The sequence below is a fragment of the Manacus vitellinus genome, unplaced genomic scaffold (assembly GCF_001715985.3).
Source record: "Manacus vitellinus isolate BGI_N305 unplaced genomic scaffold, ASM171598v3 scaffold_6_pilon, whole genome shotgun sequence".
In the NCBI taxonomy this organism is placed as follows: Eukaryota; Metazoa; Chordata; class Aves; order Passeriformes; family Pipridae; genus Manacus; species Manacus vitellinus.
Window position 1 is genome coordinate 15,567,704 of NW_021940750.1, and position 25,087 is coordinate 15,592,790.

Genomic DNA, 25,087 nt, shown 5'->3' on the forward strand with positions numbered 1-25,087 from the left:
ATCCTCTCCTGCGCGCTGTTTGGCTCCCAACATTTTTTCTTTAAAAAATAAAAATTGAGCAAGTGTCCCGTCTCTTTTAACTACCTCAGCTCTAAGAAAATCGAATCCCTAAGGAACGGGGGTTGCCCCAGAAATTATTCAAGGTAGCCTCTGCACCTGCGGGAGACACCGTAGCGGAGGCCAGCTCAGGGACACAGCTTTTGGCGGCCATTGCCAGCCCTTTAATTGATCGCCTAAGGCGAAAGGTGACCGACCCACTCGAGGGCACCTCTAGTTGAGGAAGGAGCCTGCTGACGAGCAGGAATTCCTTAACAAAATCTCGGGATTCGGAGAAGCTGAGAGAAATGCCAGCAGAACTTCCTGACATCTGCATCATCCGCCCTGAATAATTTCGCATTTGAGATGATGCTCCCGTAGGAGAAGACCACGTCATGAGGGAAGAATCGCCACCTTTATCCTGTGTGGGAGGCATAAAAATGTGCTTCTGGGACGATCAAAGCTATGAGGGAAAGGGGTATCGTGTTCTCACCACTTCTGTTCTTTGCTTGAATTAAACTCCGGAAAAGCAATAAATTACGAATAAATTACGAATAACTTACCCAGTCATGCGTCCGATTTTTTTCTTACAGGCGACGTATCTCTGAAGGGATCACAGAGTTCTCAAATATATTTATTTTCGATCATGTGAAGAGATACTCCACAAAGCGCATTTTTATGCGACCTGTCAAAAAAAGAAAAGAAACCAAAACAAACCAAAAAACCCTAAAGCGATTTACCCTGACCAGCAGCTTCCCTCCCAAGGACGACAGCTCCCAGAGCTGGTTTCAACACCCACCCTCACTTAATTCTCTGCCCCGGCAAATCATAATTCCTATGAGGTCTGAAAGTTTATTTATATTTAAAAGTTCTTTTCTGGGAACAGCCGTCCCAGTAGAAATTAAACAGCGGATGCTGGCGGACGGTATAGAAAGCAATTTTAAGGCATTCGTTGAAATTCCAGTACCTCTGCCCACCATTCCCAAGTGACCTGCCCAGTGCACATCAATGCCAGCCGGTACTTCACGCCACAGATGCGTGGGTGCATTGAGCTGCGGAAACGGAGTAGGCTCTGAACTGGAGGGTTTGGTTTGGTTTTCGTTTGGTTGGTTTTCGGGGGATTGTGGTGGGTTTGGTTTTGCCTTTTTTTTCTTTACTTTAAACAAAATTTTACTTAAATGAAAGGCACCTGCAATATCTGCGCTAACATTTTAGACCAAACACAAACGATACTCGAAACGCCGGATCCGGTATTTCCATCTCTTCGAATGATTTAGTCAGGCTTAAATCCCCCAGTACTCCCCTCCGCAGTGCCGAGAGGGACGGCGTAAGGGCCCAGCACGATTGCGGCCGCGGCCGGCGGGCCCGGGGTGCGCGGGTCGGGAGGAGCGGCGTCCCGCCCTCGGCAACACCTCGCAGCGCTCGGGACAGCTTTGCCCCTTCGCTCAACCTCGAGGGAGGGACAGATGTTGTGGCAAAGTAGCTGATAGCTGACTCGCATTTCCCGAGATATCTGGAGTGAAGGTACCTGACATGAGGTGTTGGAGAACTGTGGGTGGAGGGGATATCGAAGGGTGCTCGGGCAGAGCCGGGAAGGCAAACTGCAAAGGCGCTTCTCCGGGCACAGGAACGTCCGCGCGCCTCCACTGCCGGAGCGGGCGAATTACCGGACCCGACTGCTTAGGGAAGCGCTGAGGCCGCCGATCCGGACGGAGGAGTCGTGGGGGCGCGGCCGGGGAGGGACAGCAGCACCTGCCGGGCTGGCGGCGAGGCGCCCAGCCCCGTGTGCCCGCGCTCCCCCTTCCCGCCCTCCGACCACCCTCGCCCGCCCCAGTGCTCATGCGCCCGCCCAGGTTTAAAGTGGGACCGCGGGCTGGCGGCGGCGTAACCGCTCGGCGGAGGTGCGACAGCGGGAACAGGCGCGGCAGCCCGCGGTGCGGTGACCGGCCGGCGCTGCTGCCTGCCCTCCGCTGCCCTCCGCTGCCCTCCGCTGCTCCTCCGCTTGCCCTCCTCGCCGCAGCTCTGCGCTGCCCGGCGGTGCGGGCGCGCCCGCTGCCATGTGGCTCCCCCTGCTCCTCGGTGGGTATGGTGGAAAGGCGGCTGGGGGCCGGCGGGGCGGGCCGCGGAGCAGCGCCCCGACTCCTTCCCTGTCTGTTCGCAGGCTCCTTTTCTGCTCTCCAAGTCCTGTTGCGCGGGAGCGACAGCTCAGGTGAGTTGGCCGCTCTCCTCTCTCCGCATCTCGTGGAGTTTGTTTCTCCCTCGGACCGGGCCCGCCCCGGCGAGAGGTGGCGGCGTCCAGGGGACGCTTGGCCGCGGGTACCGGCCCGGCCCTTCCCGGCACTCCCCCGTTGCTGCGCCTCTCGCCGCGGGTGCGGGTGCTGCCGCCGAGGGGGCGGGTGCGGCCGCAGGGCAGGTTTGCGCGGAGCCGGCCGGGGGGAAGCTGCAGAGGGGCACGGAGGATGTCTGGGAACGCTTCCAGGCGAGGGTGAAAACACCTTCCTGGCACAAGGTGAAGCAGCGCCTTTATGACAAACGTTCCAGTCGAGGACAGTGCCGGTAGCAAGAGTGAGTGGGAGTGTGTTTTGTGTGTTATAAAGGCAGTCGTACAGTGCTTGGTAATTTGAGGATTTCTGGCGTATTTTAGACCATGGAATTAATTAAAACCACTTTCAACCTGCCCTGCAATTATTTTGACCCGAAAAGCAAAAGAACATACTTAGGATGCCTAGGAGGGTACTGCAGGGGCTGCCTGTTGTACCATGCTCTATTGGACTGCCTCCCTGCTGCTGGAGAGCAGGCTCTCCTGGAGCCAGAATCAATCCATGGGAACCAGGAGCCATAGGAAGCAGTTGAAGAAATAATGTGGCAGAAGGACACGAGCAGTTTGTCTGCCCCTTCCCGTGGAGTCTTTCACCAAGGGAGGACAGGAGCCACCAGAAGAATGTGCTTCCAGATGCAGGCCTGGCAGACAGAAGGTGAGTGACCTCAAGCTTTTCTGAATGGTTGTTCATGATTTCTCAGCTCCTAGGAAGCAGGATTTGCTGCTCATTTTGTGTTCAGTCAAAGATTTGGAAAATTCTTTTGTGCTAAACTGATAAAAGCTGCATGAGACAGGAGTGCTATGGCTAAAAAAGGGAAAAAATGCACAGCAATAGGAAACCTACTCCAACCCCAGTTCCTTTCCCTTTTTTGTTTTACAGGTGCATTATAGATGAAGTGCTGACAGTCTGGCAGGAGACAAATGAAAAGTTTTCTGTGATGTTTCCTCCAGGGTTGGAGAAGCCACTGTAACCTGAAGGTATCTGGAACCAGCTAAAATAGCATTAAGGGTATATTTTCAAAATGGAATATTGATACAAGACTATGCTATAAAATGTGAACAATTTTTGTAAGATATTATCTTTTACTCTTATTCTGAGCCTAAATTCAGCAGGATTTGGTTATTGAACTAGAAGATTTGCAGGAACTTTTTATGAAAGTGCTTAAATTCTGTTGTTCAATAAGAACATTAATTTCCTCAAAAATCTACTGTATTTAGGCTCATAATGTTTGGGAAGATCTTTGAAAATATTAAAACTTCCTTTATGCTCCCACTGGAGTGTATACAAATACTGCCAAATTCAACAGTTGTGTAGTTACCATACATGAGACTCTGCAGGTGGGTGAACATTGGCATGTGATGGTAAGCAACCTTACACTGATCAGACTGAAATGAATGATATAGCCCTGACCATATTTCTTTACATTCCATTGCCCTTGTCCACATCAAGATAGGTAATTGAGATTGCATAAATTAGCATGTAATCTGTGAACATGTTTTCTGAAATATAAACAAGTACAGGTTTACTAGTATGTCCATTTTTTCAAGTATGGATAAGGTATGTGGGAGGATTCCTTGTGTAAGATAGAAAAAGCAGGCGTGTTTGAACCCTCAAGATAAAAAGGGACCTAAAGTCTTCCTGTATTGAAAATAATACCAAATATTAAAAGGAATAGGAAGCATTATAGGGATGCACTTCTCTATTTTACAGCTCATAAAGCAATCTTACTTGTAGGAGCCCCTGTTTTATGTTTTGTAAGAATGTACATAGAATTTTTTTCCTTTGCATAAACAAACTCTATTTTCCCAAAGCAATGCATGGAAACTTCAAGATCAGAGAAGCTCAGATTTTGGCTACGGATTTTATTTTTTTAGAATAATTTAATGCAATTACTTGTGTCAAAAATTAAGTGAGAACTTTCATAGATTGACATAAGCAGCAGCTATTCACAGCAAAATGTGAAGAGGCATCAAAAAGATGGAAACTGATGGAATGATTGAAAACTGGTTGTTTGAGGAGAGCAGTGAGTCTTTGCTTTTTTTTTTTCCCCTTTTTTAGGTCAACAATGATGGAAGACATTCATCCCTACCTTTAAATATGGCTTAAATCAGGAAGAATTACAGTTTCTTTTCTCTGTACTTTGTTTTTATTGGATACCCTGGTGTAGTGTGTTTCTGTGAAGCTTGATGGGTGTGTGTCTTGACAGGATTGGATGATGGCCAATTTATTATGGTTCTGAAGGCCTAATTTTCTGTCACAGAGCATAGGTCTCTAGTCCTCAACGGAGTCCAGAATGGGTAGGAGTCTAGGACTGAATCCTTTGAGGGACATGAGTTACACAAATTGCAAGCTTATATTTCCTTCTTCCAAAAATACTTGGATTTAGAGTATTGCATCACATAAGCATCCAGAGAAATGCCTTCAGTGCTACTGCTGAAATTTTTAAATTCCAGTGATTAAAACGTGGGTTTTATCTCAGTTACTTTATATATATACATATACATATATATATAAATAATCTCTTTGGCAGTTTCTGCCATGTTGAAGTATATTGGATAGATTAAAAAACAACCACCTTCTCCAATTTTAATAGTAATATCACATATGAAATTTGTGAGAGTGATTAGTATGTAAGCTGGCAAAGAACTATTTTATATTTTCTAGTACTCAGATTTCATTAATACATTTCCCTGTTTGCGATGGAATGCTTGTGGTTTTATGGGTTGAGTGGTTGATGGTGCATTAACAAAAAGGAAAGAAATTCACTGCAGAGCTGATATAGTAAGTCTTAATTGTGGTAGTAAAAAAAATTAGCTTTCACTTTGATACTGCACCTAACATTTCTAATACTAGTCTTAGTTACAGAGTTATGGCTTATAGAAAACTGTACCTACCTATGCAGAAAACCAAAATTGTTGCTTTTGGATTAACAATGTTACGTGCTTCAAAGTGTGTGTTTTTACCTCTGTGCTGATCCAACTGATGTATAGACTGCTAAAGCCCCTAGCTACGGTGTGTCAGCTCTTCAGTTTGCACAGCAGCCTGCTTCGCATGCATAGACCAGGATGGTGACACCCTTTAGGCTGCCAGTGCATTAAATCCCGTGGCTGGGCTACCATGGATTTCTGTGTTTTCATTCCCAGGTAAAACACAGAAAGATTATTTTTTATCCCTTCATCTCCTGTGCTATGCAAAATATTAGTCTTCCACATAACAGTAATTAGTAAGTACTTGGTGATGAGGGAAATACAGATCTCCAAGTGATAAGGTGTTTGTTAACTAGACATGTCTAAGTACTCTCTTTGTGTGCACAGCCGGCCAAGGAATTCAGTCAAGTACAGTACATTAGAAACTACAGGAATTAAAACTTCCTGGGGAGTCTTGCACTTTTAGAGGCTGGAAAAATGTTGCAGGGTGTGTGGCACAAGCAAAGCTGTGAAAGCAGAGAGTACCAGTGGTGCTCATTGCAGGAACTTCTCCAAGGATTTCCAGCCTTCCAGCTGCTGTTTAATTCTGGTGCTCCTGCTAGTTGTCATATGGTGGATATCACTTGATCAGTGCCCAGTAATTACCAAAAACACTCGTGGAACTTTCATGGAAGGATTAGGGGACTTAAAACAGCAAAACAAATCTACTTCTTTTAGCATAACACCAATAATACAGCACTTGTAACAACGAAAATATGGAGCTTCTAGGTATAAACAGTGGTGATTCTGCTTGATTTTTCTGTCTTTTGTTTTTAAGGCAAATGTATCAGATTGAGCACAGAGAGGATGTAGGTAGGTAAGACTAAGTCCTAAAAGAAACTTCTTTATTTCTTAGAATACTTGAGAAGCAGATTAAATCACTTTACAGTGTCTAGCTAGGTAGACAACTCTTATCTTGAGAAGGGAAAAATAAAGAAGTGCTTACTGTTTTCTTTTTTTTTTTATTCTGGACTGTCTAGACAGATTTAGCATATATAAGTCCCATCTTTGTGCTAACAAATAGCAGCACAGATTTTTCAGGAAGATGTGATTAGGTAGTTTAAAAGTGTTTCAGTATAGCATTAATGGGAATTATATATATTTAGTAGTAGAACTACATGCATGGTTGATGAATGTAGGTATTTGTTTATGCAGACAGAATAAACAGACGTACTTCCCTGTATGTCTCTGACTGCAACTGCTCTGCTTTTCAGTTCCAAAGTCAGTGAGATTAGCAGGAGGTGTGATCTTTTCCATCCCCTGATGAAGAACAGTGAATGTTCCAAATACTTTCAAATACAAGCAGCATATGTTGGTGTCAGTAAACACCCTAGGGTAAGAGTGAAAACAACGGGCAGGGAAGCGGGTGCGAGACATATCACTGATCCCTGAAACATGCTCTCCTTGGGATATAATGCTATGGTGTATGCATTGATGCATTGGCCAGCCTCTGTCAACTTTCATCATAATATTATGAAACAGTAATATCCCAAATGCATACAGAAAAGGTTCTTGCACCTTCTAGTACTCAGCAAGGGCAAGATGTGTCCTTAGGAAGTTCAGAATAAACAGCCAGTCATGGGTTGGACTTACGATGCTGAATTGGTATTGATCTAACCCTAATTTGCTGTGCTACTAGACCAACTGAATGTTCTGTCTTGTGTACTAAAAGATTGGTAGTAACTCTCCAAGATAAACGACCTCTATGTTTTCAAAGTGAAAAGCATGTTTGTCAAGCAAAATTGTATACTGATATAAATCTGTGTCTGGACACCTACATTGCACATAGGCAAGAGCAGTGAAAGCTTAATGATGATAACCTGAGGAGCAACTTCTAAGAAAAAAGGCAGAGTTCTGTTTAAAAAAAAAAAAAATCATGTGCCTCAGCTGAATAAATAACTTTTGTCTCACTGTGTGATTCTGAGAGTCCTTTGCACAATGATTAAGATGTAAACTTCATTGTAATGAATTGATATCAATGTTCTAGATGTTACTGTACTACTGGAGCAAGAAGATGGGTATTCCTTTTTTTTTTTTCTTTTTCCCCTGCACTGGCCTCAGTTGGATGTACTGCAGAAGCTAAGGGAAATGCTGAATACTGCTGTCAACCTGCTTCATGAATACCACTAAAGAGAAGATTCAGAATTTCCTAAGTGATTCATAGATGTCTTACGGCTGGAGATTACTGGGGGGATGTCAGAGTAATTTAATTTTTCCCATGGAGAGTGCCACCCATGTCAGTGGTCCACCAGCCTTCCAAGGTCTTCTTGTCCTTCTATTTCTCCAGTAAACTTACAAATGTGAATTGTTTTTCCTCATGTAATATTCCTTGAATGTTATTTTAATGTTGTTTGCTCATGGGTTTTTTTTTTTTTTTACCCTTCCCACCTTTTCCTGCCACTTCTTTCCCATAAATAATAAACTGTGTTCTTCCTTGTCATAACTGCACATTTGTAAGCTCCAAAGACATCTTTACAGGCATTGTACCTAATTTCAAATTCAGACATTGCTTTAAGCTTGGAAACTGTAGAGAGGTTTGAAAAAGAAATCCCAACAAAAAACCCTTAGATTTTTCAGGTCAAAAGTTGTTCTTTTCTCTTTAGCTGCCACTGCTATCACGTGCTTTACAAGAGGACTTGACCTTAGAAAGGGGACAGAAGATGTCCTTTGCCCAGCAAACTGTCCTCTGTGGCAATTTTATGTCTTTGGGGATGGAATTTATGCTTCTCTCTCCAGTGTCTGTGGAGCTGCCATACACAGGTAAGTCAAATGATTGCTAATCAATGTGTTAAGTGAATTTATATAGTCTATAGTCTTGCCGTGCTTTTAAATCTTAATCTTTTGATGCCATCATAATAAAGATCTCTCTAGGCTTTGTGAATCCTGTTAACAAGAGTATCATTAGGAGAAAAGAGAACAAGATAAAGAATGTCTGGACAGTTTGCAAGTTATCTGAATATGTTTAAGTGCTCTTGAAAACCACTTTGGTGACTTTCTTTAAAATGGTACAGCAGCAGATTGACTTTCACTATACAATTATTTGTGTCACTAGTAGATATGGAAGAATACAGTGTAAATAGTAACTAATTAGAGAATAAAAGCAGATTTCTGACTTTCTTAAAAGCTTAAGTCAACTGTTTGAAAGAAATGGAGGAATGATTTCAGTCTCTGGGGCTTTTATCCTCAAGAAACAGAAACTATTTCAGAATATATCGATGTGTGAAGCTATCAGTATTTTTTATTTAAAAAACCCTACAACTATGGACTTAAATTTTTACAAAGAAATTAATTACTAGAAGATAAAGGAGGAAAATAACGGGGTTTTGGAGTTATTATTGTTTGATAATTTAAATACCATAAAAATATGCTAAGCATTTTAAATAATATTTAGGGTGCTGTCATTACTATCCAGAATCTCATTTAAAGTATCAATTAAAATTCTGTAACTTTTAATAAGACTTACAAAATTCAGGCTACTTGTCTATAGAAGTATTTAAACTCCAAACTAAAATGAACTTCTTTTAAAAAAAAATTGATTTAAGAAGGGGGTTTGAATACAAACTGTCTGGAATTTCTCAAATGCTGTAAAGGAGACTAAGAGCTAAGGTACTACCAGAGGAGCCAGAGAGAGCTTAGAAGGTATTGTGGGGGTCTGTGTATTTGTTTTTTAAAGCTTTAGAGTTTGTCTCAAATATAATTACACGTCTCCATGTGTATTTTATCGCTGGACAGGCTTCCTTTTGGTGCTTCTGTGAAAAGAAAGAAAGCCTCAATTAAGTGTGCTTTAAGCATCTTCATGAGTGTTTAAAAAAATCAAGCTCTGGTACTTCACTTTTCCTTGTTTAGGTATATAGAAAAAGTTTGTGAAAGAATGTCTGGATCAAATGCGAGTTGTGCTTTTTGTTTGTTTTTGTTGGGGCGTTTTGTTTGTTTGTTTTTTAAATGAGGAAAACTGAGATTTCTTTCCATGGTCAGTTTTTCTAAGACTGTGTTTGTATTTTGTGATGTAGCCATTTATTTTAACATTCCGTTTCATTACTGATTGCCAAAGAAGTCTTTACTTAAAGAGAAAAAAAGCTCTTGCTGTCAAGACTTTTTCTACAGAAATTGAAGACTTGAACAGTTTGAAAAGACAAGAAGTTTCTAACCAGTTCAACTAGGCAGCATTCTTGAACCTCCCATGCCAGTGGTGTCTGTGACTGTTAGAGAAATCCCACCACGAAAGCTGCTGGGACTTGGTTCCATCACAGCTGGGGAATACTTTACAAAAGGAAAAACCAATATCTTTCCATAGTAAGAATCAATATAAATTGTACTACTTGTGAGATATGTAGCCCTGTTTGTAAATCCCAAATCTAACAGTCTGTCTCCATAGATATTGTGAGAATAATGAGGGCTCTAATAGCAACAAAGAGACTAAAATATACTCACCTTTCTAATCTATGTCTTCCAGAATTGATGTAAATTAACATTGTTCAAGCCTTCTGAATATGATAGACTGCAGTAAAGTGTTTTGAAAAAGCAGAATAAAGGAGGACTGCTGTTTTTGAAGACAGCCTCAAACTTAAAGGCAACTAATCCTTTTGGCCTTTCATACTCAGAATAGAATTTGCTACATGAGAACATTTTGTTGTCTTTGCTGCAGCTGTTAGCAGCCATAAATACTGGCCCTGGTAAAAAAGGATTGATGAATGGAGGACAGACAATAGCTGTTTAGTTCTCAGCTAATTACAGTGCAGGCTGCAAAATCGAGCAAAAACCTTCTTGCTCTGTCTTGCAATGCATAAACTCCATATTGGTGTGAAAGTAACTTTTGAAGAAGATATTCCTAATAGGTAATCACCTTAGTTTGCTGTTATTGTGATGTAAGAAGATATGTGCTTTGAGAATTTTGTAAATTTCTTCCAAATAACTGAAATAACCACATCTAGTTTAAAACTAAGTATACTCTCCATTTCATTGCATGGTGAGTGCAGCATAGCTCTGTACCTTTCAGCACCATTGAGTACTAGCCCTGTGCCACCTACAGTGCCTGCTGTTGTCTAAGGGAAAGCAGTCAGACAACTACTCACCATTTCAAGAAGCATCAGTCTTGGGAGCAGTGCTTTTGTTTGTTTGTTTGGGTTTTTTTAACTGAAAATGATTGTATGAGCATGAGTCTGTTCCACATACACTTCAGTTTGCATGCTGGGTCCATACTGAGGCTGGATCCCTTAATTTTACATAAATCAAGTAATGCTTATTCCTATGAGTAGTTCCATTACTGTGAGGCAGTTATTAACACAAGAAAATACTATACAATGCATGAAAAGAATTTAGCAGAATTCAGCTACAAATAATTCTGTGTGCTAGAGATGAATAAGCTTTCTGCCTGTTTTAGTTTGTTATATTTGGCTTTTTCTCTCATCTTATGTGTAATTACTCTCAGGAAACAGAATATTTATTTAATATTGTTCTTTTTCTGGGCAGAAGAATAAAACATTTCGTCAAGGGAAGAATGGAGAACCTCCTACCAGGCTCATGCTATGTAGGCATGAAGAGCTGAGTTAAATCTACCACTGAGTGATTAATTGGATTAATAATCAGAAGGTCAAATGAAGGACTAGGTTCTCAGCTTGTGTAGTTCTGTTCTAGTGCCAGTTCATCTAAATGGAAACCTAGTCCAGTGTAGTAGTATTTAGATGTTAAATAGGCATGTAAGTTGTTTTTTTTTCATGACCTTCCTAACTAGTCACAGGGTGAAACCATTTCTAATTAAGCATCATCACAGACCCAGAACTCAAGTCTAAAAAAAGCATATCATGGTATTACCAAGCTGGTCACAAAGTGCCCTTAGACATGAATGGCACCTGAGCTGCCCTAGTGTTTGCTAGAAGAATATTGACAAAAATATTGTCTTCCCAGAGGGATTTCTGAGCAGCTGTAGATTCCCTGGGAAAATTTGGTATAGAGCCTGCTTCTGCTGCTTAACTTCTTTTTGCCAAAAGCAATAGGGTTGCAGAGAAAACAGAAGGAAAAGAATCTAGGGGGCTGGAGGAAACGCTGAGCAATTGCGTATTAGCGATTGATGGCAATCAGGCAGCAGCAGGAGACTGCAGTTTGGAGAAGAGAAGGATGCTTCTTGGAGTGATTAAGAAAGACAGATTATGTGGAAGGAGTTGGCAGATGATAATAACAGAAAGGAAAAATGGGAATTCAGCTACTTGAGTTGCCTTGTCTAAAGTCCCTGAGGATAAATGGACTGCAGACACATCTGTAAGGCTCATCTCCCATGGCTATCTCTTTGTGGTCTAGGCATCAGTTTTGATGTGCAGACTATATGAAAAATGCATTCAAAATTGAGCAAAGCCCTGTATCTCTTTCTCTGAGAGTGCAAATGAACAGTTCTTGCACTTTATTTTGAGGAAGTGCATGAGGCTCATAAAAAGCTTCAGTTTCATCTGGTGATTTACCTCAATTCAATTCAGATTTTTAAGTATGTTTTGGCTGAAATTCCTGTATTTCATTAGACCTTTCCATACGTTCTGCTGCCCTTGGCCAGCTCTTTCATGAGCTACTGTGCAGTGAGGTACTGGATTGCTGCTTTGTGTATCTGTTTTTCTGTTTAATTTGTGTCCATTTTTGAGTGAAAAATACTGTGTAGGTATAAATTGTGATTTGTTATTAACAATGAAGCTAGCCAAGAGAACAGACTGCAGCTTTTATATAAAATTGCTGTCAAGCAGCACTGGTAGTAACATGAAACATAGTGAGTAAGGAAGTGAAAGCTTCCTGGACAATCTGCAGATTCCCGTTTAATAAAAACAGCCATGGCACGCAAGTCAATCACACAGCAGCAAAGCACAGCAGCAAAACTCAAAGCAGATTATAATGACATAAGTCATTCTGAGGAAAGGCATGGGCACTTCTTCACTCTTTAAAAACCACTGCAGATCTACACAGGGTTGATATCATTTTTAAAGTCAATCATAAATGATTGCAGAAGGGAATTTGCTGATCTGATTCAGAATGCAAAGGTAGGCTGACAATATATGATTTATTCCACATCAGCATATAAGTATGCATTTTGAGTAGACTTGCTTGAAGAAGCAGCCCAGGTAAAACTGATGAGATTGTAAAGGGTGGATTAAACTGTTAACTCACCTACAGAACAAAATGGCAAGAAAGGAGGAATAACTTCCGTAAAGCTACAGTTCATGTTATATTTACTTCTAATATCAGCCCCCACTTGAATTAAAAATAGCAGAGCTGTCGTATGGAAATACTGTATCTTCAGAAGATAGTATAGAACTTTGACCTGTGTTTAAATACAGAATCAAATGTTTTCAACAAATAGATAAGGAGCAAATAAATCTACTCCAGTTTCAGTGTGAAGCTTCGAAATTCAATGGAGACTAGGTAGATAATTATTTTTCTCTGGAATTACTAATTATATTTAATTACTTAATTGGTGGAATTAAAATGTAAAGACCAATAGACAAAATGGAACAATATAGACAACATTGCATAAAATGCAATAAAATAAGCTGAAAACATTGTTTTGAGAATAATTCTTAGGTTGAGCTTTCAGACTGAACATTTTCTTGAGTTCAATTCAACCACTGCTCAAAGTTGTGAGTCCACAACACAAGAAGTGGGAAGAGATACTAAATTCTTCTTAGGAGCTCACTTGGGCAGAGATCACGTTTGCTGATGTAAGCCTAAAGTAGCTTCACTAAAATTGTAAGTACAGACTTAAACTAGAAACTGTTCCAATTAAACACATATTCTCTATTTTTGACACCTTTCCTTATCCATTAAGACTGAGACACTAGTGAAGGCTTGAATGCCAAAAAGAATCAGGCACTGGAGAAGAAAATTATGTTCTAATTAGACTGAAATATTCTAAATACATTTATGTGTTATTTTCCTTAAAGATGATTTCAACTTACTGAATTTTCCTGTCATTTAAAACTAACCAGTTAAAAGCTCTGGTCTGATTTTTCACTCACTTTTTTTTTAAAGAGCTATAAAGTGCTGTTTGTATTTGCCAACTTTATAATCTGATTTTAAACTCATTCAGGGTAACTTTACTAAAGCTCCTTTGTCTCCATATTCTACACTGTATTCCTGGATAAGAAAATATCTGTATAGTTTGAAACTGTTTAATTCTTGTAGCTTGGAAGATTATGATAATGGATATAACCACAGCTGCATTTAGAAATACAAGTCACATCCATGAAGGAGGAATGTCTTTTAACAGCAATCCACATAGAGCTTTGATGTGGAAATTGCCTTTGCCACAGATACCCAAAGCTCATATTACCAGAAACATATGCAAAGTTTTCTAAACTGTAGTCTTGATTATTCTTCTTCTACAGTGTTTTAAATCAGATTAGGTCAGGACCTCTTTTCAAGCAGAAAGCCAAACAAAATTGAAAAGTAAATACAAAGGAGCACATTGCTGTGCTAAATAGTCTTGAAATTACTACTTGTCTCCCACAGCACTGTACCTGCCCAAGTACTGCAAAGCATCAAGCTTTTATGTCCTCTTAGAGAAGCTCAGCCTTGACCTTTGGCCTCTAAAAATAATAAATATTCTTTCAGTACCACATAAAAAGAGATCTGAACTGTTCAGAATTTCACTTAGGAATTGATATGAAACATCACTCTTCTGCATTAGTCTAAACACTGCCAGAATTTTGGGCTTTCCTGATCTTTTTTTTAATAAGCCTGTGTGATGCTGTGTAGAATAGCTTTTTTTAAGGTCTTTTCAGCAAGTTGCAGCTTGTTTTAGCCTAAACACAACTGCCTGCATATATGGCATCTTTTTCAGGAGGCTGGTGTAAAATATACTAATGATGGTACAACTGTATTGCATTTTCTTGTGATTAAAATGTCTGATTCATAAAAACTCTTTTTGTATCTCAGGGGTGTGATCACCAATGCAGGAGGAGCTGTAAGGGTAAAGACTCTCCCAGGACAGGACAACTACCCTGCTGTAAATGCCAACGGGATCCAGTCTCAGGTGCTCTCTAGATGGGCTTCATCTTTCTCAGTGACTCGTAGGTGGATCACACTTATTATTCTGCAAACTGTATTTGAAATGTTGATAGAACTGTAGGAACCTTCTTCAGTGCTCCATGCATAAATAAATGTGATTGCTATCTGATGTGTAGTAATAGTATTTCTGACTTCTAATTCATTATTTTACCTTCATTTTTCTGGTTTCCTAAAGAAAAACCATTCCAGCTAGACTAACTAGTCTGTAGCAGAAGTTGATACATAAAAATGCATCCCTTATTTAGAATGTAATGACTTGACAGCAGGCAGTTGACAGTTCCATGACAGTTTAAGCTGGTCAAAGTCCGTGCTTTGATCCTGACTTTGCAGTCTGGTCCTCCTACCACTTCAGGCCATATAGTGTTATCCCTTCTCTCACCCTGCCTGCATTTGTGCAGGCAGTAGCACTTGTCAGACCCTTCAAAGACCTTGTACAGCATTCTCTGCAAAAAGAACACTGACCCTCCAAAAAATATCAATTATGTCAACTTACATGTGATATGCAGTCATTAGGCTACAGTGTGACATAGTGGCTTTTTTCCCAGAACTTTTTGTCACATAGTTGAGATAGTGCCCCCAGCTGCAAAGCTGTTGTCATGCCTTGCCACTCAGGTGAGGCTAAATCACCCTCATAAAATCATATGCAGAAGCATATTGGTTGTATATGTTGTGGTTTCAAAAATATTAAAGCATATGTGTTTTCTGGTACATTCTTTCAAAGTTTGTGAAACAGATCTCTCTAATGTGTTCTTATTGTTTACACAGCTAAGATTTAGCCTACTATCTCTGAGATACTAGTAATCCTTAGTTGGTGCCCACAGCAAGTTAATAGCTAAGAACTTGGAATCACAGGTGCTTTTGGTGAGGGTGAAAGTTTTCAGTTCTCCAGATCAAGTCCTGACTTTATGTGCTAGAAATAAAGAAATAATGGCTTCTACAGCTCAAAATCTGTCATCAAATAAGTATGCTGTGATCATGCATCAGCTGCTGTTGCTTCAAATGCGGAAATTAATTACCTGTAGAACAAAGAGTGCAATACTGGATTACACCAAAGGTTTGTCTAGACTCATATTCTACTCCCAGAGTAGCTAATGGCAGATGATGAAGAAAGATTATTGGAAACAGAGTGCTCTTCAAACATCATCTAAATACACTAAAATACTGTAAATGTATTCTTATTTTAGCAGCTACCAAGGACACAGCACTTGAAGCAGTTGGACGATCGGTATCAACAGCACGTCCTTCTACAGGTATGAGGTCTCCACAATAAGGGAAGCATCTTGTGATATGATGTGCTTCAGAGTGTGAATCCCTGGCTAAAATTACATGTTTCATATGATTCATTTATTTTTAAAGAAGAAAACATACAATATCTGGTTTTGCAGCATATCTTTCATCAGAAAAAAGAAGAATCATGTAATCTTGGAGATTGATTATGATTTCACTAGTGTTCATGTAAATTAAAAACAAAACTTGAATGAATTTGAAAAAGTAATACAGATAAAGAAAGGTAAGAGTTCATGAGCTAATGGGATATTTCTTCTTTTTAAGTAACAGAGAAGAAAAAGGTAAAGCATTTGTTCTTACAGAACTGCTCAACAGCTGAGAGCTGTGTAGCAAAAATTTAGTTGTTATGTGAATTTCACTACAGAAAATGCTGCTTTAAAAGGCTAGATCAATTTTTATGAAGGTTAGGGCTATATAAATACTGGATTTGGATGTTGTTTGTGAATAGACCATTTGTTTTACAGTTTAAATTCATAGTTTGCTTCCAAACCATTAATACTGTGCATTGTACAGCAAAATTGCTAACTGAGAAATAGTAGCACTTAGGAAGGTGAGATACAGAAATCCACCCATCTTTGTATGATTCAGTAACCAGTCAGGCAGGTGTAGAAAGGAAGGTTAAACTGTTTCATTTGGAAAAGAATATTCTCTGGGAAGCAAAGCAGTACTAGTGCAATTTTAATAATTAAACTGATTGACAGTCCTACTGTGGATAGTTTGCATTTTAATTTTTGGAGTCTGAGCTTTTTCTGGTTTATTTCGGTCCATTCATCATCTTGTTCTTAAATGACCCGTGCTCTTTTCTTCACTGAAGGTAAAAGACCTAAGAAGACTCTTGATAAAAAAGCTGGAAACAAAGGTAAGAATACACAGATTTACCTTTTGCAAAGAAAAATCCTAATATTTACTTGGTGTTAATAAGTCCAATTATTTTGAATGTTCACAGACTGTAGAGCTGATATTGCATTTCTCATCGATGGAAGTTACAACATTGGCCAACGTAGGTTTAATTTGCAGAAGAACTTTGTTGGAAAAGTAGCTGTAATGTTGGGAATTGGAATAGAAGGGCCTCATGTTGGAGTCGTACAGGCCAGGTAAGGACAGATCTACACAAAACAGAACCACGTCACTGGTGAGAGAAATCAATTAACGTATCACTTCCTATTTTGCAGAACAATATCACTCCATAATGGTTGATGAATAACAAGAGAAAGCAAACTCTTTTGAGCTGTAGCACTGTTTGCTCTGTGCTACACTGAGATGTCCATGTGAGGGGACATGACAAATTTGAACATTTTCTGTCTCTATGATATTTGGTATTTGGATAGAGAGAACAGCTGGACTTCCCACAGCCCCTTGGCTGCTGACAGCTTTGTAGCTCATCTTAGTAGAACAGCAGGAAACACCCTGCAAAGGAGAGAGATGGCTCTTTTTAAAACTGTAGAGAGAGAGAATTGTCACAAATGGCTATGTACATGTACAAAACAAAAAACTGATCTTGCCAACCTATAGGTTACTACAGCTAATATTTTCAAATTTTAACTGGTCTCTTGCTTATTTAAAGACAGTTCATCGAATCTTTTAGGTTGGGAAAGACCCTTAAGATCATCTAGTATAACCGTACTATGTATGTTCACAGAGTGTAGTCTAAAAGCCACTGGAACATCCAGCATGTTAGCAGAAGGTTTTTTTGAGCCATAGCTTAGTTTGCTAATGACCAGCAATTGCAGTTTTCCAAGGTTTAACCACTTTGGCTGTGGCATCTTGAAAAAAGGAAGCACAAAGAACAAAGAACCCACTTATTATCAAAATTAACTCACTTATTCCAAGAAAATGAAGCATCTGCTAGATTAGCACAGGATTTCTCTATCACATCTTTCTTTCATCATTAAGTCTGTTCCTCTCCCTGCTTTTAGGCAACTGTAGAGTAGATAGATACCTGAGTCTGATTTAGTTACCTAGGCTTGCTGTTGCAGTCGCTAGAAAGAAAGGCCACATTTGTGGCACAAACCATCTGAACTGCTTTGCATGCCTCTTTTAGGATGTGATGAATTGCATCCTGAAAAATCCAGTTTCTGTCCATCAAAAGCTAGGGGAAATGAATTCCACTCTTGCTGTCCTGAGTTTATATACTGTAAGGTGAGGACCAATTAATGGAGAAAGTAAACAGTTTAGCACCTTGAACATTCAACTCTTCATTAGAAATTAATCTTACAAACAATAATCTTTATAGCTCAAAATGTACCATTTGAACAGTTATTCTGCTTGGCACAAGGGTTCATTCTAGTGATTGTGACACAGAATTGAGCCATTTACTCATAGCAGCAGCTCTTTGGCTTGCAGGTGTTTATCAGTCTGCCCTTCACTTGGCAAAAATAACTTAGTTTCTTTTTGTTTTCTACTGTAAATCAAAAGTGAAATCTGGAAACAGCGTAGTTAAAATCTTTCATTTCTTACATGGAGTCAGTAGCTAGCATAACTTAGAACTTCTCAAATTAAATAACTCAAACCACATTGTGCAGATATTTTTTAAAGAAGTTATTTCTCATACAAATAGTAGAAAGCCTGCTGATTTTTAATTACACAGGTGCGTTTACTTTAACGTCTAGCAGGTTCATTTTTTTTCTTTATATATTTTCAACCAAGGGTTTTCAGCTGTTTGATAAGCATAAGAATCAGACTGTTCTTGATTTACCCATTTAGGTAGATAATTCCTCTTGCTAATGATTGTGAGATTTACTAAGCAAGGAGTATACTTCTCTTTTAAAATACAGAGAATAATATATATTACCAAGCGTAAAATTATTCAAAGTGTGGTTTAGCTTGCTAATGCCATACCAATATGAAAAGTGAACTGCAAACCTTATTACTCTATTTTATTTTTACACAGTGAATATCCAAAAATTGAATTCTATCTGAAAAACTTCACTGCTGCAAAAGAAGTTTTATTTGCCATAAAGGAACTAGGGTTCAGAGGAGGCAATTCCAACACAGGTGAGTTCATACTTCCACTGAAATAGAAATTATTGCTTTACATGTTTTTATATATGTCCATTTGTTTGTGTATATTGAAGTTTGTATAATTCAGATAGGTAAGAAAGTGTTTTAGATGCCATACTTACTTAATTAGGTTCAGTGTTTTTCCACTAGAATGTGGCCACATGTTACATTTCATTTCCAGAAGTTAGGGCTGCTTATTACACATTTTATTAGAGTAGAAGTGTAAATATTTCTTTCTCTGTTTAAACAGTAGTTGACATTTGACTAGTAACAGAGTGACATCTTGAGACAAATTCATAAAAGGCTTAGTGTTTCTTTCTTGTTGGGTAGTTAATTAAAGAGTTAGAATAAACACAGAGTAAGTAGTAAGTGATTGTGAAGAGCAGCCAGCAACCAAGCACCACACAGCCACTGGTGGTGGGAGAGAGAACTGGAAAGATAAAAGTGAGAAAATTCGTGGATTGAGATAAAGACGATTTAATAGGGAAAGCAAAAGCCACTCACAACCAAAGCAAAACAAGGAATCCATTCACCGTGTCCCATGGGCTGGTAGGTGTTCAGCCATCCCTAGAAAAGCAGGGCTTCAGCACACATAACAGTTCTTGTCACCACTCTGAATGTCCCCCCACCTTTATTCTTATTCCTCCAGCTTTATATGCTGAACATGACACCATATGATATGGAATACCCCTGTGGTCAGTTGGGGTCAATTGTCCCGAATGTGTCTCCCTTGTGCACCTTTTCTCTAACGGGGTGGTACAAGAAGCAGAAAAGGCCTTGGTGCTGTGCAAGAGCTGCTCAGCAACAACAAAAACATCCCCGTATTATCAACATTGTTTTCCACAGAAATCCAAAACGCAGTCCCCTAGTAGCTACCCTGAAGAAAATTAATTATCCCAGCCAAAACCAGCCAAATGAGGAAACTGAGCTCCAAGTACGTTGTAGTTCAGGAGCTACCTAAATTCAGCTTGTGAAGTGTCTTCCTTCCAATCCATTTGGCAGGCACCAGTATATCTACTTCCTAGTACAAAACTAGACCCATGGGCAAAAAAAAAAAAAAGTCAGTGAATTCTTCCTTAGCTTTATCTGTATTTTTTTGTTGGATTTTGTTGTGGTGTTTTTTAGTTGGGTGTTTGTTGGTTTTTTGTTTGTTGGGTTTTTTTTGGCTGGGGGTGTTGGTTTGGAGCAGTTGATTTTTAGCTTAGAGGTTGCTGAAGCTTCATTTTTATCAAATTTCCAGGGACACCATTTCAATACTACACTGGGTTAGACCTGTAATCATAGCATAAAGCCTGCACAATTTCAGACAGGAAACTGGTACCAAAACATACCATCATTGTATGCGTTATTTCTTCATATTCTTTTTCTGTTTCAAAACAAGGAAAAGCTTTGAAGCACACAGCTCAGAAATTCTTCTCTTTGGAAAATGGAGCACGGAAAGGAATTCCCAAGATCATTGTAGTGTTTCTAGATGGCTGGCCCTCAGATGATTTAGAAGAAGCTGGCATAGTGGCCAGAGAATTTGGAGTCAACGTATTCATTGTATCTGTAGCAAAACCCACAACAGAGGAGCTGGGAATGGTACAAGACACTGGTTTTGTTGACAAAGTAAGAAAAAAAAAATTATTTGTTTTTCAGTTGTGAATATAATTCTGGAGAATTTACTTTACACTAAAATTCTAATTAACTAATATATGTATATATAATAACTTATATAGATATAAAAATATTCTCTCAAACCATCCAATGAAATTCTCTCTGCTTGTAAGCGATTTAAAAGAATAACACTAGGAAGGTTAAAGAAACACTGGGGGTTTTTTTTCCTGCTAAAGGGTCCACACAAAGATATCACTGTCCTCCCAGTTCAGAGGCTTGGCCAATTTGTAGTTCCTGGACTTTGTATTTGCATGAAGACTCTCAGTGCAGGAAATTCCCCTATCTCAGGTATGATTAAATGTGCCAAAGCAATGAAATGCTGATACAATATATTCCCTTTCCTGAAATGGCAGACAGAGGCCTATCTTCCTGTACCTGCTCTGTGGATAATTATTTACTTACTTCCACTACAAAGAGGACAGAAAATATGGAAAAACATATCCTAGCAAGTTTATGTACAAGACTTTCATCTTGGATGCAGTTTTGGATCTTGTTCTCTTTGAATTCAAACACTGATCACCTACTCTCACATGAGCTTTCTGATTACTAGGTCTTTACTTACTCTGCAGTGAGAAACCCACTCATTTTCCACAAGGAGGTCTTAGATGTCTCATTTCGGCAGAAATGGCATGAACAAAATGAAGCACTACAGCTCTGCTTCTTCTAGGTGTAGGAGACCTAGCTGCTCATCCCAGAGGTACTGCAGGCAGGTCCAACCCTTATGTACTTATAGAAGCATCATAGAATGGTTTGGGTTGGAAAGGACCTTAAAGATCATGCAGTTCTCACTCCCTTGCCATGGGCAGGGATGCCATCCACTAGACCAGTTAGCTCAGGCTCGGCCTTGAACATTTCCAGGGATGGGGCATCCACAACTACTCTGGGCAAACTGTTCCAGTGCCTCACCACTCTCACAGTAAAGAATGTCTTCTTAATAGCATACCTAATTTTTTTTTTTTTTTTAGTTTAAAACCATCCTCCTCCCTTGTACTATCACTGTCTGTCCCTGCAAAGACACAGAAAGACATGGCCTTTAAGTGATTGAGGCCTGCCCTCCCCTTCTGTGTTTTGATCTTAGCCAGATTAGTTTTTAAATTTAACTCCTTTCTTAATTACCTTGTACTTTACATGCATCTTATGGAAGCTAGGGGAAATTTTACTTTGAATCACCTGGAGCTGTATTTCTACCCACTCTGTGTCTGTGTTTATGACACATTAGAGTTTAAAAAGTAAAGGTCTTACCAAGTTCCAAGGGAAAGCACAGAGGCTAATTTTCAGTGGATAAGCAAAAATACAGAACTGTCAATCCTTTGGCTATTCAGTATCATGACTCAGTTCACATTCACAAAACATAATTATGATTTGGAAAGGACCCCCAAGGACCATTTAATCCAACACTTGAGTGAACGGTCCATACAGGGATCAAACCTGTGACCTTGGCATTCTTAGCACCATGCTCTAACCAGCTGAGCTAATCTCAGAGTTGTTATAGTTCTTCTGAATAAAGCTAAATTATTTGAAATGTCCAGAGCTTGTGGGGCAGGATTGGCTTTATTCCTGGGTAAAATAAGCTATATTACAGCTTTCAGTGGTTTCAACTGAAGATGTTTGTCCTCAGTTTCTGTCAAGACAAACAAGCAAAAAAGCCAGACCAAGCTCCCACCATGAGGCTCCACTAACCTGCCTTTGAAAGAAAAATCATAGGTGTCCAATTATTATCCATTCAACTGGTCTGTCAGCATCCACCCATTGACTTACTGTTTTCCAACAGGCTGTCTGTCGAACCAACGGCTTCTTCTCTTACCAAATGCCCACCTGGTTTGGTACTACCAAATACGTAAAACCTCTTGTCCAAAAGCTGTGTTCACACGAGCAGATGTTGTGTAGCAAGACATGCTACAACTCCATCAACATCTGTTTCCTGATCGATGGTTCCAGCAGCGTCGGAGAGAGCAACTTCCGCCTCATGCTGGACTTCGTCAGCAACGTCGCGAAGGCTTTTGAGATCTCTGACATCGGTTCCAAGGTCGCAGCTGTGCAGTTCACATATGACCAGCGCCCTGAGTTCGGCTTCACAGACCACGTCACTAAAGAAAAGGTCCTCTCAGCCATCCGGAACATTCGCTACATGAGCGGGGGCACTGCTACTGGGGATGCAATTTCTTTCACCATCAGAAATGTGTTCGGGCCAGTGAAAGATGGACCTAACAAAAATTTCCTCATTGTTTTGACTGATGGTCAGTCTTATGATGATGTTAGAGGACCTGCTGCAGCCGCACAAAAAGCAGGTAAATTACGTATTTTTAAAAGCGGTGCAAGTTGATCCATCTTGTTTCTGCTCTACTGTAAATGTTAAGGTTTTAAACTTTGCAAAGTATGATACCTGCTTTGAATTCAGCAAAATGTAAGCCCCAAGGAACCGTTTCCCATTAGGATGACAAAAAACCCAACAGTCAGTATTACGGAGCCAGGTAGGCATAGATTCACTTATGGCAGCTTAGTGAACAACATACACCCAGTTTTACTTCTCTAAACAGTAGAATAAGAATGAAGAACCAAGTAGTGAAGCTCCATCATCATCTAGGAAAGGAATAAGCAGTTTTGGCCAAAAAGCTCATTGGACTGATGATGCTTGAAGCACTAAGCACTAAGGAACCAAACTCATTTTCAGAATTATTTTGCACAGTGTTACTTGTGTTTCAAGACTGATATTGTAACTACTGCATTCATGTGTGTCACTACAAAAACTACTAAGACACTAGCTTTTACAATACCTCATATTTCCTTCAGGATTTTTCCTGAGACAAATCTTCTAATTCCTGATATTTAGTGGCAAACTCTAATTACCTTTGACAGACTGCAGATATTGAAACATACTTTTTCAATCCAGATTAATTCATGAATGTAGAAATGGCTGTTTTTCTTGTATCTACAGGCAAAATGGCCTTAACAATTTTTTTTCCTTTTGTAGGAATAACAGTCTTCTCTGTCGGTGTTGCCTGGGCACCTCTGGATGATCTGAAAGACATGGCTTCTGAACCAAGAGAGTCTCATACTTTCTTCACCAGGGAGTTCACAGGATTGGAGCAGATGGTTCCTGATATTATTAGAAGCATCTGTAAAGATTTTTTGGACTCTAGGCAATAAAGAAAAAATCTGCTGTTCACTATATCTACTTTGAAACTAAAAATCATGAAATTGAAATGGTCCCTCTAATGTACAGATGTTTTTACTCATATATACTATCATAATACAAAGGAAGAAGAAGGGCTACTTTTTGTTTCTGTAATCAGTCAAGGATTCTTGTGAGCTTGTTAGAAGTTGTACTTGATACTGAAGTGCAAAATTTGGCCAACAGCTAATATTTTCAATACGTACATAGTATCCCAAAGTTTAAAGCTGTGCATATCATGCCCTTAAGGATAGCAGATATCCAGAGGAAATCATACAGCTCTGACTTTTTTCTGCCTCTTGCTAGATATCTTCTTACCAAAAATAATATAATTTTAAACACAAGGTACCATCTTCTATAAGCCTTCTGTAGCTTATGATTCTGTATCTTTTCAAGGAGTTCTCCTGGTAACATGAAGTACTTTCAGTGCTCCAGTTGCAAAACATCCGTTATTGCCAGGCAGTTTAAGAAAAGATATAACAGATTGTAGCTAAAACAGTTTATTTTTACTACTTAGGGTTTTGCTATTGTGAATGATACTGCCATCTGGTTGGAAAAATTTACACCAACAGTCATTTAACTTCTGTGCACAGATTTCTGTGGATCTATTGGTTCTTTTGGCACAGATTTTGAAAGGTATTTAAGGCACAATAGTTCTTTGAGAACCTGGATCCTAAAATATTAGCTGTTACTACTGCTTCTTGCACCACTTAAGTCAACAGTGATATTCCAAATATAACTGACAACTGGATATTTCCTGTCTACTGCCATGCACTGTCTTGATTTAACAAAGTTGTTATTGGCTAGACAGACACAGGAATCTTAGGCCAAGAGATTAAATTAGACCACACACTGGGGACTGAAAGCATTTAAATTCAAATCCAAAGGTATCCCAAACCTTGAAACCTAACTGATTTATATCAGATTACATGGTTAGAAGAGAGTAGGCAGACATATTAAGTGGGATTTAGTAGTTCACAGAATAACAACTTCATAAGGACAGCAAAAACATCTTTTTGTGTGAGGTTTTCTGAAGATGAAAGAATAGTTTTCCTGATAAAAGGCTTTCATTTGATTACATACCTAGTAATATTGATATATTTGTACACCCACATGTGGTTAAAATGATGAGATATTCACAGAGTTATCCCAGATTTTTGGTGTGAATAACATACTTCAAGTATTTAGAAAATAAAGGGGGTTTGCAAGTAAAATATATAGTAGAAAACAAAACAGCACTTTCCCTATCAGTCTGGGGTTTCCCTTTTTTCCCAATATAGATTGTAAAATTTCTAGTAGTTACAGAGTGGCACAGAAGGGATTGTATTCATCAGGCTTTTGCTATGCATTTTTTAAGAACATATAACTGACTATATATTACTCTAAACATAAATGGCAAAGATGCCTTGTATTTTTCTAGTAATTGTTATCTTTAATTTTGTTATGTGCTTATAGATAAGAGTATTCAGCTTTTGCTGTATAAATTCATATGCTGTATCAACTTTGTGCTAAAGTTTCTTTCATTTAGTTTATAAACTTTTTATAGAAATACATACTGCAAGAAAACTGGGACTGCTGCTATCTGTTTTAGTATCCCATAATACAAA

General features: G+C 39.3%; 1 protein-coding gene across 1 annotated transcript; it reads left to right on the forward strand.

Annotated features, from left to right (window-relative positions):
• The first annotated feature begins 6,039 nt into the window (after nt 1-6,039).
• On the forward strand, nt 6,040-25,052 carry COCH (cochlin). Its single transcript, XM_029964080.1, has 10 exons — nt 6,040-6,052; nt 7,927-8,083; nt 14,234-14,367; nt 15,550-15,615; nt 16,467-16,511; nt 16,599-16,746; nt 18,543-18,646; nt 20,034-20,260; nt 22,080-22,596; nt 23,280-25,052. Exons 1-10 carry the CDS (start codon nt 6,040-6,042, stop codon nt 23,453-23,455), a joined length of 1,587 nt encoding a protein of 528 aa, XP_029819940.1. The 3' UTR covers nt 23,456-25,052.
• Nucleotides 25,053-25,087: the final 35 nt, after the last annotated feature.

Coding starts and splice junctions, on each gene's coding strand:
- COCH (XM_029964080.1), top strand. Junction 14,368..15,549: donor TTCATCTTTCTCAGTGACTC/GTAGGTGGATCA, acceptor TTCTTATTTTAG/CAGCTACCAAGGACACAGCA. Junction 16,512..16,598: donor TAAAAAAGCTGGAAACAAAG/GTAAGAATACAC, acceptor GAATGTTCACAG/ACTGTAGAGCTGATATTGCA.